General features: G+C 41.1%; 1 protein-coding gene across 1 annotated transcript; it reads right to left on the reverse strand.

The window, feature by feature from the left end:
- Positions 1-181: 181 nt before the first annotated feature.
- LOC109507533 (mucin-5AC-like) lies at positions 182-20,842 on the reverse strand. The gene is made up of 42 exons (XM_019857040.1): positions 20,691-20,842; positions 20,277-20,315; positions 19,816-20,077; positions 19,611-19,725; positions 19,065-19,137; positions 18,355-18,455; positions 18,071-18,281; positions 17,871-17,999; positions 17,156-17,273; positions 16,942-17,080; positions 16,473-16,577; positions 16,325-16,397; positions 16,081-16,218; positions 15,822-15,986; positions 15,418-15,512; positions 14,635-14,761; positions 14,299-14,554; positions 13,661-13,710; positions 13,356-13,456; positions 13,029-13,180; positions 12,811-12,949; positions 12,619-12,726; positions 11,920-12,093; positions 11,602-11,841; positions 11,366-11,522; positions 11,064-11,192; positions 10,792-10,942; positions 10,665-10,708; positions 10,362-10,550; positions 5,139-10,238; positions 4,715-4,950; positions 3,942-4,113; positions 3,595-3,839; positions 3,283-3,466; positions 2,995-3,196; positions 2,717-2,895; positions 2,189-2,258; positions 1,915-2,054; positions 1,804-1,835; positions 1,559-1,724; positions 1,168-1,291; positions 182-1,078 (listed from the first exon to the last, which is right to left on the reverse strand). Exons 1-42 carry the CDS (start codon positions 20,809-20,811, stop codon positions 886-888), a joined length of 10,944 nt encoding a protein of 3,647 aa, XP_019712599.1. The 5' UTR covers positions 20,812-20,842; the 3' UTR covers positions 182-885.
- Positions 20,843-22,769: the final 1,927 nt, after the last annotated feature.

Raw genomic sequence — 22,769 nt, forward strand, 5'->3', positions numbered from 1 at the left:
AGAATCATATTTAAATATTTCTTAAATAAACATGCTGAGGGAGGTTGGGTAAAAAGTACATAACTCAATCTCACATTTACTAGGATGAACGCGAAATGAAAATAGTGTCGCATCTCGTACTGTATATGTCTTGACAGAATACTTGACGTTTGACATTGCACAAAATAAATAAGACATAAAGTGCTGCAATAGGAAAGAGTTTATTGGAATTAAGAGTTTTTGAGAATGCCAAAGTCGAACAATATCAGTGGTCCTGTTTCGCAAAAAAACAGTGTATGCATGATAGAGTAGCAATGTATATATCAATGGGATGCATTATTACATCAATTTATTTGACATTTATGTAAATTGAAAAGTGTCAATGTGTTCTTGTAAAACAAGGTCTTAACACATTAGTAACACAAATACATTCTTCTTGTCAATGCTCAGCAAATTACATTGCACAATGGACACTATCTGACTCCATGTTTCCCCATTTCATGAGTAAATCCCCTAATTTACAGTATATAGGAACAGAAACTCCTCCAATCCAAAACACAAACAGATGAAGACTTTGAAATAGAACCAAATCAAAGAACTTACGCTCAACAGCTAGAAGAGTATTTGCTAAACCTGAATGAAGGTATCTTAGTGTAGTTTCCAAACATGCTACAAATATTCTCAAATAAATATGAATCCTTAGTTTATTTAGGCTCAAATGGTTCTGAGCCATTTACATAGGTTTGAATGTATAGTTTACAGTGTAATAAACATTCTGTTTTGCTTCGATCTTATACGAGCGGTCATGACATACAGTATAGAGCTTTGATTGCCAAATTGTTTTTTTGAAGCAGAATAAATGATTTTTTTTAACCGTGACTGGCCTCCTTGCATATGATACAGCCATTAAAAATGTCCAAATTGATGGGTTGTATTTTGTGTACAATGTGTGAGTTGACAGTCACACTTTTCAATCGAGATGTAGGAGTGTTTCATCTTGCTGCCATCAGCACAAATCATCTCCACTTCCTTCTTGCTGGTGGCCGTTTCTTGACAACATGAGCAAGAGTGCGTCAGGCTGTTGCTCTCCGCAGAGTACCTGAGCCGATCGAGATGGTTTCAAACATCATCACTGTTGCCAAGCACACATTAGGAAAAAGTACTATTTATCGTAATGAGAAGTCTCACATTGATGTTGACGCTCCGCAGGATCCCTCGCAGGTTGTCATTTCCACTGGCGCGACTGACTTGCAATTATTTACATGCAAGTAGTTGGCATTTGTGTTTATTTTACATTTGGAAGGAAGGGCAACTGGGGATGAGAAGAGATTGCACATTCATATGGGGCAGAAAATTCATCAGGCAATATTTTAGTGGATGCGAGGACATCTATAGATCTGGTTCGTCATTATCATACACAGTACAGTATATCACGTAGATTTAAATGCCATTTTTCCTGTCGGAAAATGCCATCAAACTTATCTTCTGAAATGTAATTACGGAGCCTCTTGACTGACTATTTTATTATTTTAAACCATTTCTCTCAGTCTCCTTATGTGTTACACCTTCTCCAACTCACCACATGTCAGGGTCTGGCAGCAATCCACCGTTTGGTTCATCAACACCTCGCCTTCCTTACAAGTTATGGGTGCTTGAGTGGGACAAACGCGAGGTTCACACCGCACGCTCAGTGTCTCCGCATCACAGACACACTGTTGGCAGCCACTCAGCCAGGTGTCACCAATCTTTGGGTGGTCAAGCATATGTCAATCATAATTAATACTATATTAGTAACCTGAACCAGGGAAACATTGCCACAGATACCTCTTTCGGTTCGCCATCAGGTCCAGTGCAACCTTTGACAGGAAACATATGCTTCAGGGCTTTAAATCAATTTAATCACATATCTGATAATTGTTGGTCAGTGAGTCTTACAGGCGATGACACAGATGTCGGAGCTTGAACCGAATAAGATCGTGCCAGGTGGACAGAAACATCCCTCCACAAACGTATTGCAGTCAGACCTTTGGTAGTAGTTTTCACCCTGGCATTGCTGTGTATACTTTTTATTGTATCTACAACGACGACAAGCAGGAAAATGCAATGATATCAAAACAAATGTTCACCTGTGTCTGATTTGCAACGCAGAGCTACACAATCATGCAAGTGCATAAATACAAACAGAGTGAGTGAAACGAGAGTCGTTTACCTTTCATTGCAAGTTGGCTCCACAATTGGCCCGCATGGTTTGTAGACTTTATGTGCAGGACATTTATATTCTACGATGAGAGAAAATTGTTGATGCGTCAAGATAAAGCAATGCCTCACAAACAAAATGAAGATTTTTAAAAATACTTTCATTTCAAATATTTAATTGTTATATACATATGTAAAGTATATAAAAATGTAATTTAGATATACAGCCATCCATTAATTTTCTAATCCGCTTATCCTCACAAAGGTCGCGGGCGTACTGGAGCCCATCCCAGCTGTCTTTGGGCAGTAGACTGGGTACACCCTGAACTGGTTGCCAGCCAATCGCAGGGCAGAAATAAATGGACAACCATTCACTCTCACACTTATCATTAACTTTTTTCACTGATTGCCAGGGGAAAAAAAAAAACTATGGTTGTAATCCATTACTGTGAGGTGTGGGGCACCCACGTCCACTTTATACAGCAAGTTAGTGAAGTGTCCTCGGTGCAAAAAGGGCTACGCTTAAACCAAATGCTCTTACCGCACTGCCCCTGTGTGGCATTCCTCCAGTCTATACAGACCGACGCAGCAGTACACATCATGGCGTACGCCTCCAAACTGGAGCATCCCACACTGGAGTTTGGCATGTGGCAAACATCAAATTTACAGGCCTCATAATAGTCCTCTGGCGAGACGACTTTGTGGCATTCCTCAAACACACTGAGCCCCCCCCAAAAAAAACAGTCATGAAGAGAACTACCAGTACTGTACTCACGGAAGCTACTGAAGAAATAATGGATATTATATGTGCTCATTTACCTGCTGAGTATGATTTCACAAATTTCAGGGTTACAAGTAGGTTGCGTTGGTGTTGGATTTGGTGTTGGTGGCGAAGGTGGCTTCTCGCAGTATGGTTTGTTCTTATCTGGTACATGCCACTCATGAGCCATATCGGTGCAAGAGGAATGAATCTGCCCGCTGGGTAATCTGCAGTCATTCTTTCTATTATTGTCACATGTACCTGTTGAAATCAGATCATGACTGTAGCGATTGCACCGTAACGCAAAGACTTCTTTCATGTTGTTAATAAATACAAGATTGGCTCACCGCACTGTCCCTCCGTGTTGTTGTGGAAACGGGAAAACGGTACGTCAACGCTGAATACAAGTCCCTTGAACGTCACAACAGCTTCGATCGCCGGGATTCTCAGGAGCAGCTCGATCACAGTGCTCGTGATGATGAAGTCTTCGTTGGAGTACGTTGGAATGACTTTCTTGCCATTGACGTAGACCTGAACGCATCAATTAAGTATGAGTCGACACTCAAGAATCCTGCTTTCTGTTTAAACTACACTGATTTTCATTTAAATGTGAAGCATCAACGAAATATCAAAGAAACACACACAAAAAAAAGATGTACCGTGTTGATTGTATTTGCGCCCCTCTCCTGTGTGAGAATGACTTCATAGCTTTTGTAATACACAATCAAGCTGTTCGCACAGGTGACTTCACCGGTGGCGTCGCAGTTTTCATTGTCAATAAGGACGGTAAAATTGTGACGAGGAATAATCTCTTTAAACAGGACATAGGTGCAGTTTTTCTGAAAGCTGTAGTATTGACCATCAAATGTCACATAGTGTGGATCTCCCCAGCCACTGCAAATACCTACAAAGTGACAGAAATCAATTTGGACAGGATGGTTAGTGATTTTAGGATCTTTTTTTTTTTTTCAAGTGGAATCCCAGAAGTGCTTCCGATTGAACTCACAGGTGCATTCGTAATGGAAACAGCAACCATCTTCATCATAAACCCTCACTGGTGGTTGGCCATTTTCACACACAGGCATGGTTATTGGTTCGCATGGCTTATGTTCTGTCAGGACTTTTCCATCATCGCAAATCGAAAAGGTACAGTTGCTTGAAATCCAAGACTCGCCATGCTGAAAAGGACAAATGACACATTACGACACAAACCTCGTTTACTCTGGCAATCTAACCATTGTTCTTCTCATTGCAATCCACAAGAGTTGCAGTTCCTGATTATTAAAGAAATGCTAATTGAATACAAGCCCAGTACGGCTCTGACGTTTGCAGTCTGGGGTCAATTCGTGGTGCCCAGATTTTAAAGCAAACATGGTGAAGCAGCATTTAGCTGTTATGCTGTACAGAAATTAAATAAACTGGCAACAGAATTTTCCCCCAAATTCTTGTTCTTGCACTGTATGTCCTTTCAGTAATTTTAGTCACCTATCTTTATTTCTTTATTTTTCATCTAAATGCCTCAAACTTTTTTTGTCTGGAAATGTTTGTAGATGTACTAGTAATTAGGTGAAGCATTTTGAGGGACTGTGTTTGAAATGCACTTCAGATGTTAAACTGCCTTGCCACTACGCTATCTAAATGTACATTTTGGGATGTCCTATTAGAAGCGCATTTCCTGATTAGATCAAATACTGCCCTCTGATTCTCATTGCTTTCCTGAGAGAATAGCCAACAGTAACCGGTGTATTCCAAATATCACCGTTTGTATACGTCAGGTACCTTTCTTGGTGGGATGAGAAAATCACAGTCTTTGGGGGGCGCTTCAGTAGATACGCCGATGGTACTGGCGGTTGTTGTGACAACTTTGGTCGTAATGGCAGTTGTATAAGCGGTGGTGGGACTTGGTGGAGTAGTTGGCTGACACGGTCCTGCAAACTTCTCAACATTGCAAGTCTCATTGCAATATGCAACGAAACACCAACCTGCTCCATCTGTCTTGTTGTAAATGGTAGTCCCTAAAAATAATGAATGAATAATCAAGTCAGTTTGAGAAAAGCCTTTCCAGAATTTAACATCATGAAATGATTGGTTCTTGTGGTGATAGCTCGCGCCATAAAGAAAACACACCAGCGGGCTTGTTGTTATCAGATACGGGTACGGTATATCAAATGACAACAAAAACAAAACAACAGTCAGTACTTACCAGGAGCAAAAATTTGATCAAGGTATTTGCAGAAGCACTCGGTGGTGCTGCCGGCTGTTGTCTGAGTTGTTGGCAATGTTGTTGAAGGTTTTTCTGTTGGCGCTGCGGTAGGCTTTGTGGGGATGGTGGTGCTATTGGAAGTAACCAAGGGGGCTGTTGATGGAGCAGTTGGAACAATTGTATTTGTGACTATTTCAGGGGTTGTTGTGGTCATTGGTTTTCCAGTTGATGTGACTGCAGTTGTTGTAGGACCTTCTGTTGTTGTCCTTGGTGGCTTTGTTGTGGGTACCATTTCAGTTGTGATGGTGGTAGGCTTTTCTGTAGCTTCTGTGGTCGGTTTTTCTGTGGTTTTGGCAGTTGAGCTAGGTTGTTGTGTCGTCGTTCCGGTTACTTTTTCTGTAACTTTGGATGTTGTGGTGGTAATGCCAGCAGTTTGTGAAACAGTGGTTGTGGGTTTTTGTACTATGGTTGTTGCAGTAGTTGGTCTTTCTGTAGTCGTTGTGGGGTTTTCTGTGGTAGTTGTGGGTTTTTCCGTTGTTGGAACAATTGTGCTTATCTTTTCTGTGGATGCTGTGCTGGGTTTTTCTGTAACTGCAATTGTTGTGGTTTGGGATTCTGTAACTGTGGTTGGTCTTTCTGTGACTGTGGTGGGTTCTTCTGTGGCTGTGATGGTCGTACTTCTCACAGTGGGCTTTTCTGTTGTTACGTAAACAGTAGTGCTGGCCTTTTGCGTAACTGTGGTGGGGAGGTTTTCTGTAGCTGTGGTGGGTTTTTCTGTCGTTGATGTGACTGCAGTTGTGGGGCCTTCTGTTGTTCTTGGTTTTGTTGTGGGTACCCTTTCAGTTGTTCTGGTGGTAGGCTTTTCTGTAGCCTCTGTGGTCGGTTTTTCTGTGGTTTTGGCAGTTGAGCTCGGTTGTTGAGTCATCGTTCCGGTTACTTTTTCTGTAACTTTGGATGTTGTGGTGGTAATTTCAGCAGTTTGTGAAATTGTGGTTGTGGGTTTTTGTACTATGGTTGTTGCAGTAGTTGGTCTTTCTGTAGTTGTGGGGTTTTTTGTGGTAGTTGTGGGTTTTTCCATTGTTGGAACAATTGTGCTTATCTTTTCCGTTGATGCTGTGCTGGGTTTTTCTGTAACTGCGATTGTTGTGGTTTGGATCTCCGTTGCTGTGCTTGGAGATTCCGTAACAGTTGTTGGTCTTTCTGTAGATGTGGTGGGTAGTTCTGTTGCTGTGATGGTTGTAGCAGGCACAGTTGTGGTAGTTGTGGGTTTTTCTGTTGTTGGAACAATTGTGCTTATCTTTTCCGTTGATGCTGTGCTGGGTTTTTCTGTAACTGCGATTGTTGTGGTTTGGATCTCTGTTGCTGTGCTTGGAGATTCCGTAACAGTTGTTGGTCTTTCTGTAGATGTGGTGGGTAGTTCTGTTGCTGTGATGGTTGTAGCAGCCACAGTTGTGAGTTTTTGTGTCGTTACAGCAACAGTAGTGCTGGCCTCTTGCGTAACTGTGATGGTGGGTTTTTCTGTAACTGTGGTGGGTTTTGCTGTGGTTGTGGTGGTCTTAATCTGTTCAGTAGTAAGTGTGGTTGCCTTTGTTGGACTAGTTGTTGGTATGGATGGCTTTTGTGTGGTGGTTGTCATCGTGGTGGGTTCTGCTGTCGCTATGGTGGGTTGTACTGTGGGTGAGATGGTGGTTTTGGCCATAGTTGTGGGCTTTTCTGTGGTTGTGGTTGTTGTAGGGGTGGGCTTTTCTGTTGTTCCTGCATTTGTTGTGGCCTTTGTAGTTGTAGCTTTGGTTGGAGTAACACAATGGTTGAAGCAGCATTTGACTCTAATTTCATAGTCATAACAAATTGGAGGTATGCCTTGGTCTTTGTTATGACATTTCAGTCCATCGGTTGGGTTGCATATTACTTTTTGACTGAGCTGATCCAAAGGTACATCAGGAAACGATTTTGCTCTGCATTCAATTTCAAGTGGTTGGTTGCAGTCATTCAGACTTGGATCAGTTATGTTCGCAATGGATTCATAATCTCCACCACTGAGGGTAGGATCAGGGTAATGATTATTGATCCAATCTGACCAGTGACAAACAAAACACTCAGCTGGTGTTGATGGTGTTTTTTCTGTTGTTGTGGTGGTTTGGGCCTTTTCGGTTGTAACTGTTGTGGGAGTAGTTGTTGGTTTGGAAGTTTTTTGTGTAGTGGTTGTGATGGTGGTGGGCTCTTCTGTAAATGTTGTGGGATGGAGGGTTACTGTGGTGGGTTTTTCTGTCGTTGTAGTCTGGGACTCTGTAGTAATTGTTCTCAAGGGTGCTGTTGATGGAGCAGTTGGAACAATTGTATTTGTGACTATTTCAGGGGTTGTTGTGGTCATTGGTTTTCCAGTTGATGTGACTGCAGTTGTTGTGGGACCTTCTGTTGTTGTTCTGGGTGCCTTTGTTGTGGGTACCGTTGCAGTTGTTATGGTGGTAGGCTTTTCTGTCACTTCCGGGGTCAGTTTTTCTGTAGTTTTGGCAGTTGAGCTCGGTTGTTGTGTCATTGTTCCGGTTACTTTTTCTGTAACTTTGGATGTCGTGGTGGTAATGCCAGCAGTTTGTGAAACTGTGGTTGTGGGTTTTTGTACTATGGTTGTTGCAGTAGTTGGTCTTTCTGTCGTTGTTGTGGGATTTTCTGTGGTAGTTGTGGGTTTTTCTGTTGTTGGAACAATTGTGCTTATCTTCTCCGTTGATGCTGTGCTGGGTTTTTCTGTAGCTGCGATTGTTGTGGTTTGGATCTCTGTTGCTGTGCTTGGAGATTCCGTAACAGTTGTTGGTCTTTCTGTAGATGTGGTGGGTAGTTGTGTTGCTGTGATAGTTGTAGTAGCCACAGTTGTGAGTTTTTGTGTCGTTAAAGCAACAGTAGTGCTGGCCTCTTGCGTAACTGTGGTGGTGGGTTTTTCTGTAACTGTGGTGGGTTTTTCTGTAACTGTGGTGGGTTTTGCTGTGGTTGTGGTGGTCTTAATCTGTTCAGTAGTAAGTGTGGTTGCCTTTGTTGGACTAGTTGTTGGTATGGATGGCTTTTGTGTGGTGGTTGTCATCGTGGTGGGTTCTGCAGTAATTGTGGTAGGTTCTACTGTGGGTGAGATGGTGGTTTTGGCCATAGTTGTGGGCTTTTCTGTGGTTGTGGTTGTTGTAGGGGTGGGCTTTTCTGTTGTTCCTGCATTTGTTGTGGCCTTTGTAGTTGTAGCTTTGGTTGGAGTAACACAATGGTTGAAGCAGCATTTGACTCTAATTTCATAGTCATAACAAATTGGAGGTATGCCTTGGTCTTTGTTATGACATTTCAGTCCATCGGTTGGGTTGCATATTACTTTTTGACTGAGCTGATCCAAAGGTACATCAGGAAACGATTTTGCTCTGCATTCAATTTCAAGTGGTTGGTTGCAGTCATTCAGACTTGGATCAGTTATGTTCGCAATGGATTCATAATCTCCACCACTGAGGGTAGGATCAGGGTAATGATTATTGATCCAATCTGACCAGTGACAAACAAAACACTCAGCTGGTGTTGATGGTGTTTTTTCTGTTGTTGTGGTGGTTTGGGCCTTTTCGGTTGTAACTGTTGTGGGAGTAGTTGTTGGTTTGGAAGTTTTTTGTGTAGTGGTTGTGATGGTGGTGGGCTCTTCTGTAAATGTTGTGGGATGGAGGGTTACTGTGGTGGGTTTTTCTGTCGTTGTAGTCTGGGACTCTGTAGTAATTGTTCTCAAGGGTGCTGTTGATGGAGCAGTTGGAACAATTGTATTTGTGACTATTTCAGGGGTTGTTGTGGTCATTGGTTTTCCAGTTGATGTGACTGCAGTTGTTGTGGGACCTTCTGTTGTTGTTCTGGGTGCCTTTGTTGTGGGTACCGTTGCAGTTGTTATGGTGGTAGGCTTTTCTGTCACTTCCGGGGTCAGTTTTTCTGTAGTTTTGGCAGTTGAGCTCGGTTGTTGTGTCATTGTTCCGGTTACTTTTTCTGTAACTTTGGATGTCGTGGTGGTAATGCCAGCAGTTTGTGAAACTGTGGTTGTGGGTTTTTGTACTATGGTTGTTGCAGTAGTTGGTCTTTCTGTCGTTGTTGTGGGATTTTCTGTGGTAGTTGTGGGTTTTTCTGTTGTTGGAACAATTGTGCTTATCTTCTCCGTTGATGCTGTGCTGGGTTTTTCTGTAGCTGCGATTGTTGTGGTTTGGATCTCTGTTGCTGTGCTTGGAGATTCCGTAACAGTTGTTGGTCTTTCTGTAGATGTGGTGGGTAATTTTGTGGCTGTGATGGTTGTAGCAGCCACAGTCGTAGATTTTTGTGTTGTTACAGCAACAGTAGTGCTGGCCTCTTGCGTAACTGTGGTGGTGGGTTTTTCTGTGACTGTGGTGGGTTTTTCTGTGATTGTGGTGGTCTTAATCTGTTCAGTCGTAAGTGTGGTTGCCTTTGTTGGAGTGGTTGTTGGTGTGGATGGCTTTTGTGTGGTGGTTGTCATCGTGGTGGGTTCTGCAGTAATTGTGGTAGGTTCTACTGTGGGTGAGATGGTGGTTTTGGCCATAGTTGTGGGCTTTTCTGTGGTTGTTGTAGGGGTGGGCTTTTCTGTTGTTACTGCATTTGTTGTGCCCCTTGTAGTTGTAGCTTTGGTTGGAGTAACACAATGGTTGAAGCAGCATTTGACTCGAATCTCATAGTCATAACAAATTGGAGGTATGCCTTGTTCTTTGTTCTGACATTTCAGTCCATCGGTTGGGTTGCATGTTACTTTTTGACCGAGCTGATCCAAAGGTACATCAGGAAATGCTTTTGCTCTGCATTCTATTTCAAGTGGTTGTTTGCAGTCATTCAGACTTGGATCATTCACTCTTGCTATAGATTCATAATCTCCACCACTGGGAACAGAAGCAGGGTAATGATTGTTGATCCAATGTGACCAGTGACAAACAAAACAGTCGGATGGTGTTGATGATAGGCCAGTTGTAGGTATGGATGGCTTAAGTGTTGTTGTTGTTGTAATTGTAGTGGGTTCTTTTGTGAATGTGGTGGGTTGGAGGGTTGTTGTGGTCGGTTTCTCTGTGGTAGTTTGGGCCTTTGTAGAGGTTGGTCTTTCTATGATAGCCAAAACATAACATTACATTATGTAATCAGTGTGTTGTTCCACACGGCAATATAATCCATGCTGATTAGAAAGCATCGTGCTTATCATTCATGCATTTCATAGTTGCTCATTACCTGTTGTCACAAACACAAATTCTGTTGTTGTTGGCGTCTGCGTGGTTGAGGAACCGCAGACTTTTACTTCTCTTGTAATATTTCCGTGTTCTCCACAAATGGCAGTAATACAGGTGCCGTCTCCATCATGAGTGTCGTATACTACATCTCCATAATTGTATATTTCCCCATTATATGAACAAGTGCAATCTGCAAAATAATATAAAACACTATGAAGTGAAGATTTGTTTCAAAAAAAGTCGAAAGAGTTAAAAAAACTGAAATCATTCACAAAATAACCATCATGTGGCGTGATGTTTTTACCTTCAACACTGTAGGTGCACTGCCTCTCCGATGAAGAACATTGACTGCAGAACAAATTAGATTATCACATTTTAAAAATTACATCTGGCTCAGGTGTTTTTGGATGTATTGATAGAAAATATCCTACCATTTCTGACAGTTTTCTATCTGAGGCATTCTCTCTCCTTCTGCATAATGCTTTCCTTCATCATCGTAGCACCCACATTGCTCCAGTGACACACACTTCATTGTTACCTCTTCCAAATACGGTTGATCAGGTGGACACCTTGGATAGCAGCCTGAAAGCCAAAAAGTCAATAGTACAAGCACATTCTAGGCAAGAATCAGGAAGCCAACCCTTAGGAGTTAAAACAGCTTGATGATCAGGGATGCATCAGATGCTGATAATGACCGACATACCTTCCAAAGCTGGAATATGGGTATAGCACTTTCCAGAGGGATTCCTGCAAGTCTTCATGCAAGGTTTTCCACAAGGTTCGTAGTGCCATTCACACTCACCGTCAGGATTGTAGTAATCACAGAATAGAGCTGATTAATGACAAGAAATTAATATGAATATCATGTAGATCAGGGGTCACCAACATGGTGCCCGTGGGCAACAGGGAGCCCTCAAGGGCTACATGAGTGGCCCATGGGCCTATCCCCCGAAATAGGTCAGATATCTATTTATTCTGCACAGAAAAATTGAAACCAGCACTTACGACAGACAGACGGAGTTCTCCATTTGATACAAGCTCCGGCCTTATTACAGGCGGCTGCATAGGCTGCTACAGCAGAGCAGAAGCATTCACAATCTCCTCCAGTATTACAGGCACACGTGTCTCTTACACAGGCATTATAATAGTACTGGGGATCCACCTTTCAAGAATAATCATTGTAAAAATGAATAGTTTGACCCACAAGTGTATTGTATAGAACATAAGTGCAGTTGCATTACCTTTGAATGGCAGATACCAAACACCGCACTATTGATGATGCTGCAGCGTTTTAGTGCCCACGCTTGTCTGTGCGAATACAGTGTGCAGGGACTTTTAAGTGTATTTGTGTTGGCACAGCTCTGTGACACTTTCCAGCTGTTTCCGAATTGAAAGGCATCTACCACCACCTCTTTGTTTCGAGTGGTAAAGTCATTCTTGATGTTTCCGTCGTAATTCCCACACAGACCACAAACTTTACCCTGGGATCAATTAAACAGAGTTAAATTATAGAAACGACGCCAATCACTGGTGCGGTTTCTCTCACTGGTTTCTCTCACCTTAAATGTGGAGCTCAGTTTGATCATGAGTGTTGTCTTCTTATTCCAGATGAGAACAAGACCATTCTTCGCCTCAATGACAAGATATAATCCAATGGTATGGACTTTATAAGGTATTTCTAACCCTGTTTTTTGTTTGATGACTGTTCCCTCTTTAAGGACAATTTCAATGTTCTGAAAGAAAGAAAAAAAATGTAAATTAGTTAATCACATTTGAATGGACATCACAATGTAGTAGAGTGCAATTTTCAAATTGCAATTTTGAGTGTGTGTGTGTGTGTGTGTGTGTGTGTGTGTGTGTGTGTGTGTGTGTGTGTGTGTGTACACACACACACACACACACACACACACATATACAGTATATATAAAATTGTTTTATGAAAAGTTGAGGTTCAGATATGTTTGCATTACTGTTGTCGGTCAGAACTATACTGTATCATTCGCCAAGACGAATGCAATAGTAAAGTCATAATTTCACTAAATATTTGTATGAAAACCACACAAGCAAATCAAATAAATAACAGTAAGCACATCAGTAACTGAATGTGTCCTCTTGTGTTGCCTGAACACTGCAAACTGCGTACAAGACAGTTCACTGCACCCCGTTCGTGAATTCAAAACCTCGTATGTCCTCACATTCATAAACCTGAACCCCTTTACAATAGTTGACATGCAATTTCTGATCACAGAATGGTGTACCCCTAAGTAGAGCTTGATAGCAGTAGAGCAGGTGCTTTCACTTGGTCCACACGGAATGCTCTCAGTCAGGACCCTGAAGGTGCCATCCTTGTTGTCCCCACAGTAATCCTATGTGCCAATAACATCAGAAGAATATCCAAATATTTCCAATAAAACATGAAAGGGTAATCAAACATTTTGCACATGTGATACCTGAGTAAAGACGTAACCACAGTCCCCATTAAAGGAGAATTTCTTGTCGTCATAGGTGATATAATGGCCTTCTCCATATATCGTACAGGTTCCATCACACTGCCGATTGGTGCATTCCCACTCTCGGCTCTTACACGTGCTATCATCACGGGATGAAGTTCAAATAAACCAAATGGGATACAACACTGATTCAAAAGGATACATAAGAGAGTACACACCAGGTGTTGCAGTCCACTTTCACAGTCTCTCCAGGTTTGTAGGATTGTCTGTTATAAGTGCAGGGACAATGCGTCTCCTCAATACAGCCTCCTTTACCGTCGGCCAACAGGCCAGCAGGACATATGCAGCCCGAGACGCAATGCGTGCTAACCTGTAAAGTGGAACCACAATGGCAAATTGCGTTCTCATCAACCAAAGCATCACACAAAACTGCACAGTCGATAGCAGACAGTGTGCACCACTACCTTTCCAAAAATAGTATTCATACAACTGATTAATTAAACAAAAGTGTAATATCAGTTCTGAAAAATTTGTTTGAGCCTTACACATTCTGTGTCCAGCGTCTGACAAGTTCTCTGGCACTCTGACCCCGTGTCACCGGGCTGTGCACTTGAGCAGTTGAAGAAAGTCATTGGAGCACTGCATGCTGATCAGTGAACACGTTTGTTAGAAAGGACACCAGTGCTCTCAACCCAATGGCATTGGTCAAAAAAAATTCCATTCATTATTTTCATTAGCGCTCAACAAGCTTTATAGAAAATAGATGGATGGCTGGGTGATTAGTAAATAAGATAATTTTGAAAATTTTTAAAGAAAATGACCTGATGGGCCCTTTATGTTTTGTACCTACATTCAGTTAGAAGGTTTCCCGAACAAGTGAGTTTTCCACCATGGCAGACGCTGAAATGCAACGAAAAGATGGTGAAAGTTATAGTTTATCCTTTGTCAGAGTGAGACTCAGCATTGTTTTAGTGTTTCATGGTGTATAGTGTTTTTGTTATGAATGTATAACTTTCTTTGTTTTGTATGCCTAATTTTTACTCCATGCACTTTGTATGCAGAGATGGTTGTTTTGAAAGTGCTCAGTAAATAAAGTCGAGTTCAGAGTGACCATGTATGCTTGTTTTATGCATGTTCTTGACATGTGTATTCTAGATATCGGGTCAAAAAAATTAGTTCTATTTACATATTATATGCGAGCCAGAGGATATTTCAATCATCCTATTGGTCATTTTCACCATGGGAAATCCAACAATAATTTTTGATTGCTATGAGCCAATTTTGAGGGAAAATAAAGCAAAATCTGGGGATAATATCGACTACAACTGGGGATTAGTTAAGTGAGGCAACATTCAACTAGCAGCTTTAAAACTGCAGACTTCCCTTTTAAAATCACCTCTAAAGGTTTTAGTGCATTTTTGGTTTATCCTGAACTTTTGCCCGGAAGCCGAACATCCTTAACTTTTTCGAGTAATGTATGGTCCTCACCAACTTTGTCCATGAACCCTGATGATCTGCTTAGGCCGTATCACCGTGTCTCCTACATGGCAGGAGCATTGGGAATCTGGCACACACTCGCCTCTCTCGTTGAGGTAAGTTCCCTGAGCGCAGCCGCAGCCGTCCACCGGGGTCAAATCGACATCGCAGGTTAAGTCTGGCTGAGCCAGAGAGCGGCACGTGCGACCACAATTTGTCATGTGGTAGTCGAACACCAAAGTTGAAGGGCAGTTTGATGTGTATTTCCCTGTTGAGAAAAAATGCAATATAATCAACGTTACCTCCAAGTGATTACAAGAAAGTGCACTACGTTCGGGTGAAACTCACCACACACGACGTCCCGCCATCCTGTCAAGGAGACGCCGGCGGCGGCGCACGCACGAACGTAGGAAGACATAGCAGCACATACGGAGTCCAAACTCTTTTCGCCAGCACACGTGTCATATATACAAGACTGTAGAAAGAGAACGTATAAAGCTAAATGTGTTCAATATGGATTTATTATCCCCAACAAGGAGTTTATGTTGTTATTTACTTGCCTGGAAGTGAATTAGCAAAAATTACTGCACACATTTACATGGTGGCCCTTGGTCTACGAAAGGCGTAAGAATACATTACATATTTGAAACTCAGCTATGGCCGTACTTACTGTTTTTCATTAGTGTCTTATTTTTATGGCATGAAAGTCACTTCATACAAATATCTTCTGTCATGAGGATGTTTTGAGGTTTAGAAAATGCGCAACGAACTAGCTTGCGCAAGGCACTAGCTGACGCACTAGCGTAAGAATATATTGTCACATGGCACAAAACGGCACACTCAGTTACCACCATGCCTCTCAATCATATTCAGTGAATAATGGAGAATCTCAATGCCAAATGGATAGCGTGTCCATTTTTATTTGTTTTTTTTACGTATGAAGTTATGTTTGGCCAATGGAAAAAACAATCAAATATCAGTGTGAATCCAGATCACCAATAAATGAATACATTTTGTTTTGACATGTAGTCTAATTGTATCTTTACAATATTTTAGATTAATTATCCATGAACAAAAATGACCAAACCAAGGAACACCCATTTTAGACAAGTATGAAGCACAAATGCTCACAGTGAGATAGTCCTCTGGGTTAATCTCGGAATGGCACTTGGAAAACACCCCTGTTGTGTCGATGAGTATGGAGCACCAGTGGTGAGCATATTTTTCTAAAAACACACACACACACACACACACACACACACACACACACACACACACACACACACACACACACACACACAGGCATTATATTCATTAGGGAATGCGGAACAATGTAAAACATTACTTTAAAATATACTTTGGAGGGTTTTAAAATGCTGACTGGCTGATCGTGAAATAGATGTTTTTCTAGTTCCGGTATGGGATCTTTTTCTCAATATGTTGATTTTGGTATGATCACTTTTGATAAAATATTGCAATTGTATATAATTCTAAATAAGATGTTTTTTTAAATTTCTTAAATTACAATAACTTACCCTTATCTACACTTAAAAGACACGGGTCACCAAGTGTATTGTTGACATCTGGACAGCCTCCTTTCGTCTTCCACGAGTTGGCAAATGCGGCAGCCGTCCCTTCGATCATCCCACTTCTGGTTCGGAAGTCATTGCATTCAACGTCGTTAAAATCCCCACAAAGACCTGCAAAAGGGAGAGAAAGAAAAGAAAGAAAAATTACCTGATGGAAGAGAGTAGCCAGGAATGACAAAGGTTTTGGTCAAATACGACAACTTACCAAGGAGTTTTCCTTTATGGGGAAGACTGGCTTTGATATAAACCTGCATGATGGGCGTGAGCTGAACCTCGAGGTGAAGCCCGTAGACAGTGTGGATCACAACATAAAATGTGGATGGGCTGAAGATTGTGACATCATCTGTCGGGAAAACAAAGATTATTACTGACTGCATAAAGGCGATCCAAGTCACATGAATGTCTTCATTTTTCATGACAAGAAATGAAAACAAAAGGAACGCACTCACCGGTAAAGAAAGGCAGACGAGAGGTGAGTTTGTTGACGAAAACTTGACCGCTCGAGTCAACAGCAATCATCATCTGTACGTGAAAAATACTTTAAATATAGTAAAATACGGTCTGTCTTCTATTGTGTGTAAACAAAACTATCCTTACCGTGGATTTTGGCAGCAATAGAGTGACTGCAGTCAGGCAAGTTGATTTATCGGATTTTTCACACTTGACAAGGTCACCCAGGACAATGAAAGTGCCATTCGTCTCCTACAGAGGAAAACATGCATTGCACCACTATTTCAGAGAATTACAACTAGTGCTGTTGGTCAACACACAAAGTATGGAGCATAATTGTGACTTTATCGGGTGTGGTTATAAAATTGGGTGCGATTAATATCAACATTGTTTTTCAAGGCAATTACAACAGGATGTCAAATGCACACAGATTTTTGCTATTCACTGGCTGGTCCGATCACTATCCTCCATATATATAATTCCAAGATGCTTGCCACGTTTTTAGGTACTGAGCCCAACAAATTGAATGTTCTAATGGTTACAAAATCTAGAATTAGAGCAACATTTTCAGGAAAAATATGAATCTAATTCGACTTGAGCAATGTAAATTCCTTACCTTTGTGAGAACGTAAGAGCAGTCCCCATGGAAAGTGTATGTCTTATCATCATAGGTGGAGATGTGTGAGCCACCCAGTACAGAGCAGACACCAGGACAGTCGGTGTCATTGCACCTCCACTCACCCTGAGTACACGTGCTGCCAAAATAAAATTAAGTCAGCTTCACAAAGCAGCTTCATTAAACCCGATGAAGAAGAGAATGTAGTCATCACCATGTCTGACAGGCCCTAGAGTAGGATTCGCCAGGTTTGTAAGGCGTGCCGTTGTGCATACAGGAGCACTGGTCCACAGGTAAGCAGCCACGATCACCAATGTCATCCAAGACGGTCCCTTCCGAGACAAGTTGGGAAATTATTGCTCATTGTTTGAGCCAAAGCATGAGCAATAACACGGGAGAACATGCATACTCCAAGAGTTAGAATACATATCGTTACATTTTTTGAGCATGACAGATATGACACTGTTAAGGCAATGCCTGGTGTATGGTCGTAGTAAAAATAAATTATACATATACTGTATACTGTATTTAACTGTTTTAGGTATTACTGAAGTATAATACAGACATGGATATACTGCCCAATTTGTATATTTGGTCTGTGCTCCTCAGTACGGCGGTTATATTATGCATTCTTCGCTGTGGGCAAGCATATATATCTATGTATATATATGCCTGTGTGTACTCTACTGGTATATTCTTGGCATATTAACACACATCTATATTTGTTGTTCCACCGTTTGCATCCAAATATCCACTGATTAAAGCATTGTAACACTGCTACAAATTTGCTATCCGTTAGCTTGTCTGTGGCGTTTCTCATCATAAGTCAAAGCAAAATATCATCCGAACAACGGCTTGTATCTCAAAATCTGAAAGTTATATCACACCTATATCAAGGCAGCACTGTGTCTGTATGTATGCAACCCTACCAACTGGGCAGAAGCATCCATCTACGCAGTGTTCCTCACACACTTGGCTCCTCTGTGGGTCACTGCAGGTGTCCGTGCAAGGGCTTCCACATTGTTTGTACTCCATGTTAACCGGGCATATTTTTTTAGCTATTCATTAAAAAACAGGAGTTTAAGTAAATAAAAGTGATAAAAGCATCTCAAATATTTGTTTTCCTCACCGCATAAATGTGCATTCCATTCCTGCGGCGCTCCCCCCGCGTGTGCGCACTGGCGCGAGTACTCTGCCATGGTTGAACATAAGCAAGAGGTGGAGTTGCTTTTACAGGAGCACAAGTCCCTCACACAAGCTTCCACGAAGGCCGCACTGTTGATTCGGTCATGACAGCTGAGGAAAGCAGCCCCTGACACCAAAGTCTCACAGTCGGCTCTCTGCGGGAACAAAGCGCCAAGTTTAACCTGTGTTTGACAAATATTTATTTGAGGCCATCCTTCTATTAGATACCTGACTTATCGAGCAGGTTTGAGGGAAAGGCGGCAAGGTTTCGTCACAGTTGTCAGTTGGACCGTTGGTTTTCCAGGCCTCGTCTAATTCCTCAGGCGGCCCTGGAAAAGAAGGTTTGGTCCATTTCAATTGGGATTGTGGTAAATCTTTTAATATTATTCAAGGTATCCCCCAAAATTTGAAATGATGTCATACTCTATTAACATAGCCAGTTTTTGTTTACAAAAGATCCCAGAGTAAAAGCAAAAAGGTTAATCTTTCGTAAATGTAAAACAAAAAAACAATGTTAAAATGTAAGGTGAATGTTAAATGTTTACGTTTTTCTTTTTTCAGGTCAAAGAATGACATGTGCTAACGTGGCATTTTGTATATTGGATTATCTTTAAACACAGTGGAGGATGTATTTTAAGGAAATGTAAGAAGAATACACCAACTGGAAAGCAGTTCAAAGAAAAAGGCAAATAATAAAATGGAAAAAAAGGAAAAAAAAAGTTAGTCTTTGACACATCAGCAAATAATCATCTGCATCAGAAAAGTCTTGCTTGGTTCACATGTATCTGCCATTGTGTTAATTGAAATTTTATGTATCAAAAGAATTAGTGGTAAAGTTACTTGTCGGCATCGGGGAGGGGTCAAAGGCAATAATACTCGTACTATGAAACAATCTGAAAACAGTGATACCAAACATCCCTCGTGAAATATTTACTCACCATCAGTGTGATCACCATTGAAGTCACCGCACAAACCACAAGTCTGATTCTTGTACTTTGCATCCAACTCAACCTGCAAATCGCACAAAAATTCTCAGAAGAGGCCGCTAATCCATCGCATGTGAAAATTCATTTTACGGTACTGCCTGAGCAGACAGTACTCAATGTCCTGCTCAAGGGCACTTACATAATGTTTTGGGTTTGAACTCGCAACTCTTTAAGTTAGCCATCTCTCTTATATTTTAATTACCGGTAATGGTATTGTCCCAAAAAATACGACATCAAACCTGTAGCATTTCACATTTCACATTTCAGGCCACATTTAAATCTTGCTAGCAGCTTCAAGACAGCATATTCACCCTTTCAATAAATCTGTGATTTGGTTCTCCGAATTTTATTCTGCATATTGCAATCAGCATCGGCCCCAATAAAATCCATATCGGTTGGGGGCTTGATTTTTTTTTTTGGGAGCTGGAGGGGTTGGAACAAATGAATGACATTTCTATTCATTTTAACGCAGAATAATGATCTGGTGGTTGAACCTACCCAAAGCGTGTCTTCTTCATTCCACATGACAACCACGCCACTTGTTGCCTCAAACTTAACGTAGGAGAATGTTTTTACGATGGAGAGGCCTGCCTGACTGAAAGGCAGCGTCACACTAGAGAGAGAAGAGTTATTACAGGTATGGGTTAACCTCCATGTATGAGCGATAATACATTCACCTTGTCAAATGTTCACTCATACTCACATTCTGTCATTGACCATGATGGAGGAGTTTGACAATTCCACTACCGCTCCCTCCAGTCTCATAGTGACACGCTTGAGAGGAGCGGCCAAGCCCGTTTCTTGCCGTTGCAACTGGATGTTAAAGTCTTCATAGCTGCCCTTGCAGTTGGATGCAAGGAGATAGTTGCAATTGGAGCGAAGCTGGAAGAATTCTCCATCAAAAGTCCTGAAATGATAGTTTCCCCATGTGCTGCAGAACTGGTCGTCGTGGGAGGCGCTCACTTCTGTAACAGGGTTGCAAATGAAGTGATTTATGGAAACAGTTGAATCGGTTCATTAAAAGCTTTTTAATCTTGTTGTAATATATATGTATTCTTCATATTTGAGGCATTTAGACAAAAGCATGTCATCGACATATTATCAAAACAGAGACAAATTAAGAAACTAACATTTCTCAATTTGTCTGCTTTAAGGTGGCCTTACCTGTAAATACTGGCTGTGTTGTCACCGTCTGAACTGGGACTTGAAAAGAAAAAAAGATATATGTTGATGTTATGAGTTTACCTCCAGCAGGTGTGAAATGTATTCATTTGTCTGAATAACCGTAGCATACTGCCCCTGGTGGCCACATCGCACACCACTGGAGGCAACGAATAAATCATGATATCGTTTACTAATTCTTTACACGGTATTCCATTGTGATACTACACCAGGTTTTTATAAAGTGCAATTTTTCTTATTCAAAAACACACCCAAAAAATATTTTAGTCTTTTTGGGGGGTGGGCGGGGGTTGACTGGAACGGTTTAATGGCATTTCCATAACATTGATACAGCTCTGGCATTGGATAATAGCATACAGGTGTTCCTAATGAAGTGTCCAGTCTGAGCCTACATACCACTGGATGCAGCACACAGTCCAAAATAGAGGCTGAGCGTCGGGATCACCCATCCAAGCGCCATCCCATCTGCTTCCATTGGCGTCAACTGGGTGAACTGGTCCCAAATGACCCGTGCCATGTAATATAGTTTATTGACTGTTTGCAGTTGAGGTGGGGTAACATGATGACACTGTGGGTGTCAGCACCATATCACACATTCATGAAGAGGTGTCTTACAACAACACATCTTCTCCATCTCCTTCTGACGTACATCGTGCTCCCTCGATATGTTTTCCTGCTAATCTTTCAACATCACCGTACATCCTCTTGCAATTAAAACAAGCATTTGTGATGGCCCTACTGTATTGTCAGTGCAGATGGATTTTGGAAATGTACGCTTTTCTTACGTTCCTCTTTTGTTCATGTACTTCTCTGGTTTCTGTACAAGGAAGATTCCAGTGTACTGTATAGTTACTTCAACAAAGAGTGTATGCTCTTCTCAATCAACTAGAACATTATAAACAGTGGGTTGTGCCTCTTTATCAACTGAGGTGCTCACGTCTTAATAAAGTCTTTCTTCATATCAGCCGAGCGTACGTTGACTAAATATTTGCCATCTATCCATCTGGACCCACAAAAAGTCAAATACAGTATAGCCAAGCATGGTAAACTCAGGCTGAGTTCGCACCTCTCAGATTGTTCACGCACATACACTGAGCAGGTTGGACACTGTCCAAAGACAGAAAAGCAACTTGTAAGGAGGCGAAAAATGATTTACTCCTCAGACGACAAAAAAAAAAACCTAATGCTGAAGTACTTATTTGCCGCTTTTTTCAACTCCTGAGTCATCTTACTCACACATTTCTGTTTGTATAAACCCAACAATGAATGGCAGCTAACTTTTTTGAAATAAAAACATGTGCTGAAGTTAAACATCATTATGTCAATATGCATTCACAACATTGAGAATGGTGCAGCCTCTCATCAAAACTGCCCTGAGTAATTTGGCAAACCTTCTGAAAACAAACAACGCCCACTGCCACGCGAAGACAAGCTCAAGTGGAGCTTCCCCATCTTTTATTGTCCGTGTGGACCACTACAGTCTTTGACAGTCAAGACATAAGGCAATGCCAGAAATGATCGGGTAATTCATCTTAATAAAGAAATGTAGGATTTGTACAAAAGTATGAAAAAACATATTTTTGTGAATCTTTGAGTTGCTGATGAATGTTTTTTGCATTTTTTCAAATACACTGTTGTGCATTTTATTATCATTTTTTTCACTGATGTGTTAACTATGTAGTGCTTAGCAGAAATTATTTTTATTTTATATGAGAACCATTAGCCATGTTCTAAACATTACAATAATTTTATTTTACAATTTGCTCATCCGCTTCAGAAGACATGCAGCTTCATATTTGCACTACATCAGATTGTGTACTGCATTTACTCATATAGTTGCATCTGCCATATTTTAAGGCTGCCATACTTCTGAATTTTAGTTTTGCGGTGGTTATAAAAGTCTGCGTACCCCTGTTGAAATGTCATTTTTTTGGTGCTATAAATGAGATCAAGATAATTTCAAAATTTCCTAACAATGTGACCTATAACCTGTACAACACAATATAATTTTAAAAAAATATTTTCAGAGGGTAACTAAAACTCAACAAGTGTGATATTGTGTTTGTCAAAGTGTGCACACCCTTTTAACAGGGGACATGTTCAGAATTAATCAAGTCATTCATACTCATGTTAAATGGGAGTCAATACACACCTGCCACTATTTAAAATGCTTCTGATTAACTCCAAATGAAGTTTAGATGTTTTAGTATTTTTAGTAGATATCGTGTATTTTGAACTGCTCATAATTCTCTCCACCTTTTCCAAGGTCCCCCCAGTTCCAGGAAGAAGTTGCTGTGTTGCGTTTGCAGCAAAAATACCTTTTTCAATTATGGAAAATAAGTTCAAACTTGTTTTTATCACATCATAAGAGATTTTGTCAGTGTTTGAAAGATTTTGTGATACAGTTGGAAAACAAAGTTGAGCATTTTGGCCATGATTTCTCAAGGTGTGTTTGGCATATAAACACATCAGTTT

Source organism: Hippocampus comes, unplaced genomic scaffold, assembly GCF_001891065.2.
Source record: "Hippocampus comes isolate QL1 unplaced genomic scaffold, H_comes_QL1_v1.1 scaffold186, whole genome shotgun sequence".
NCBI classification, from domain to species: domain Eukaryota; kingdom Metazoa; phylum Chordata; class Actinopteri; order Syngnathiformes; family Syngnathidae; genus Hippocampus; species Hippocampus comes.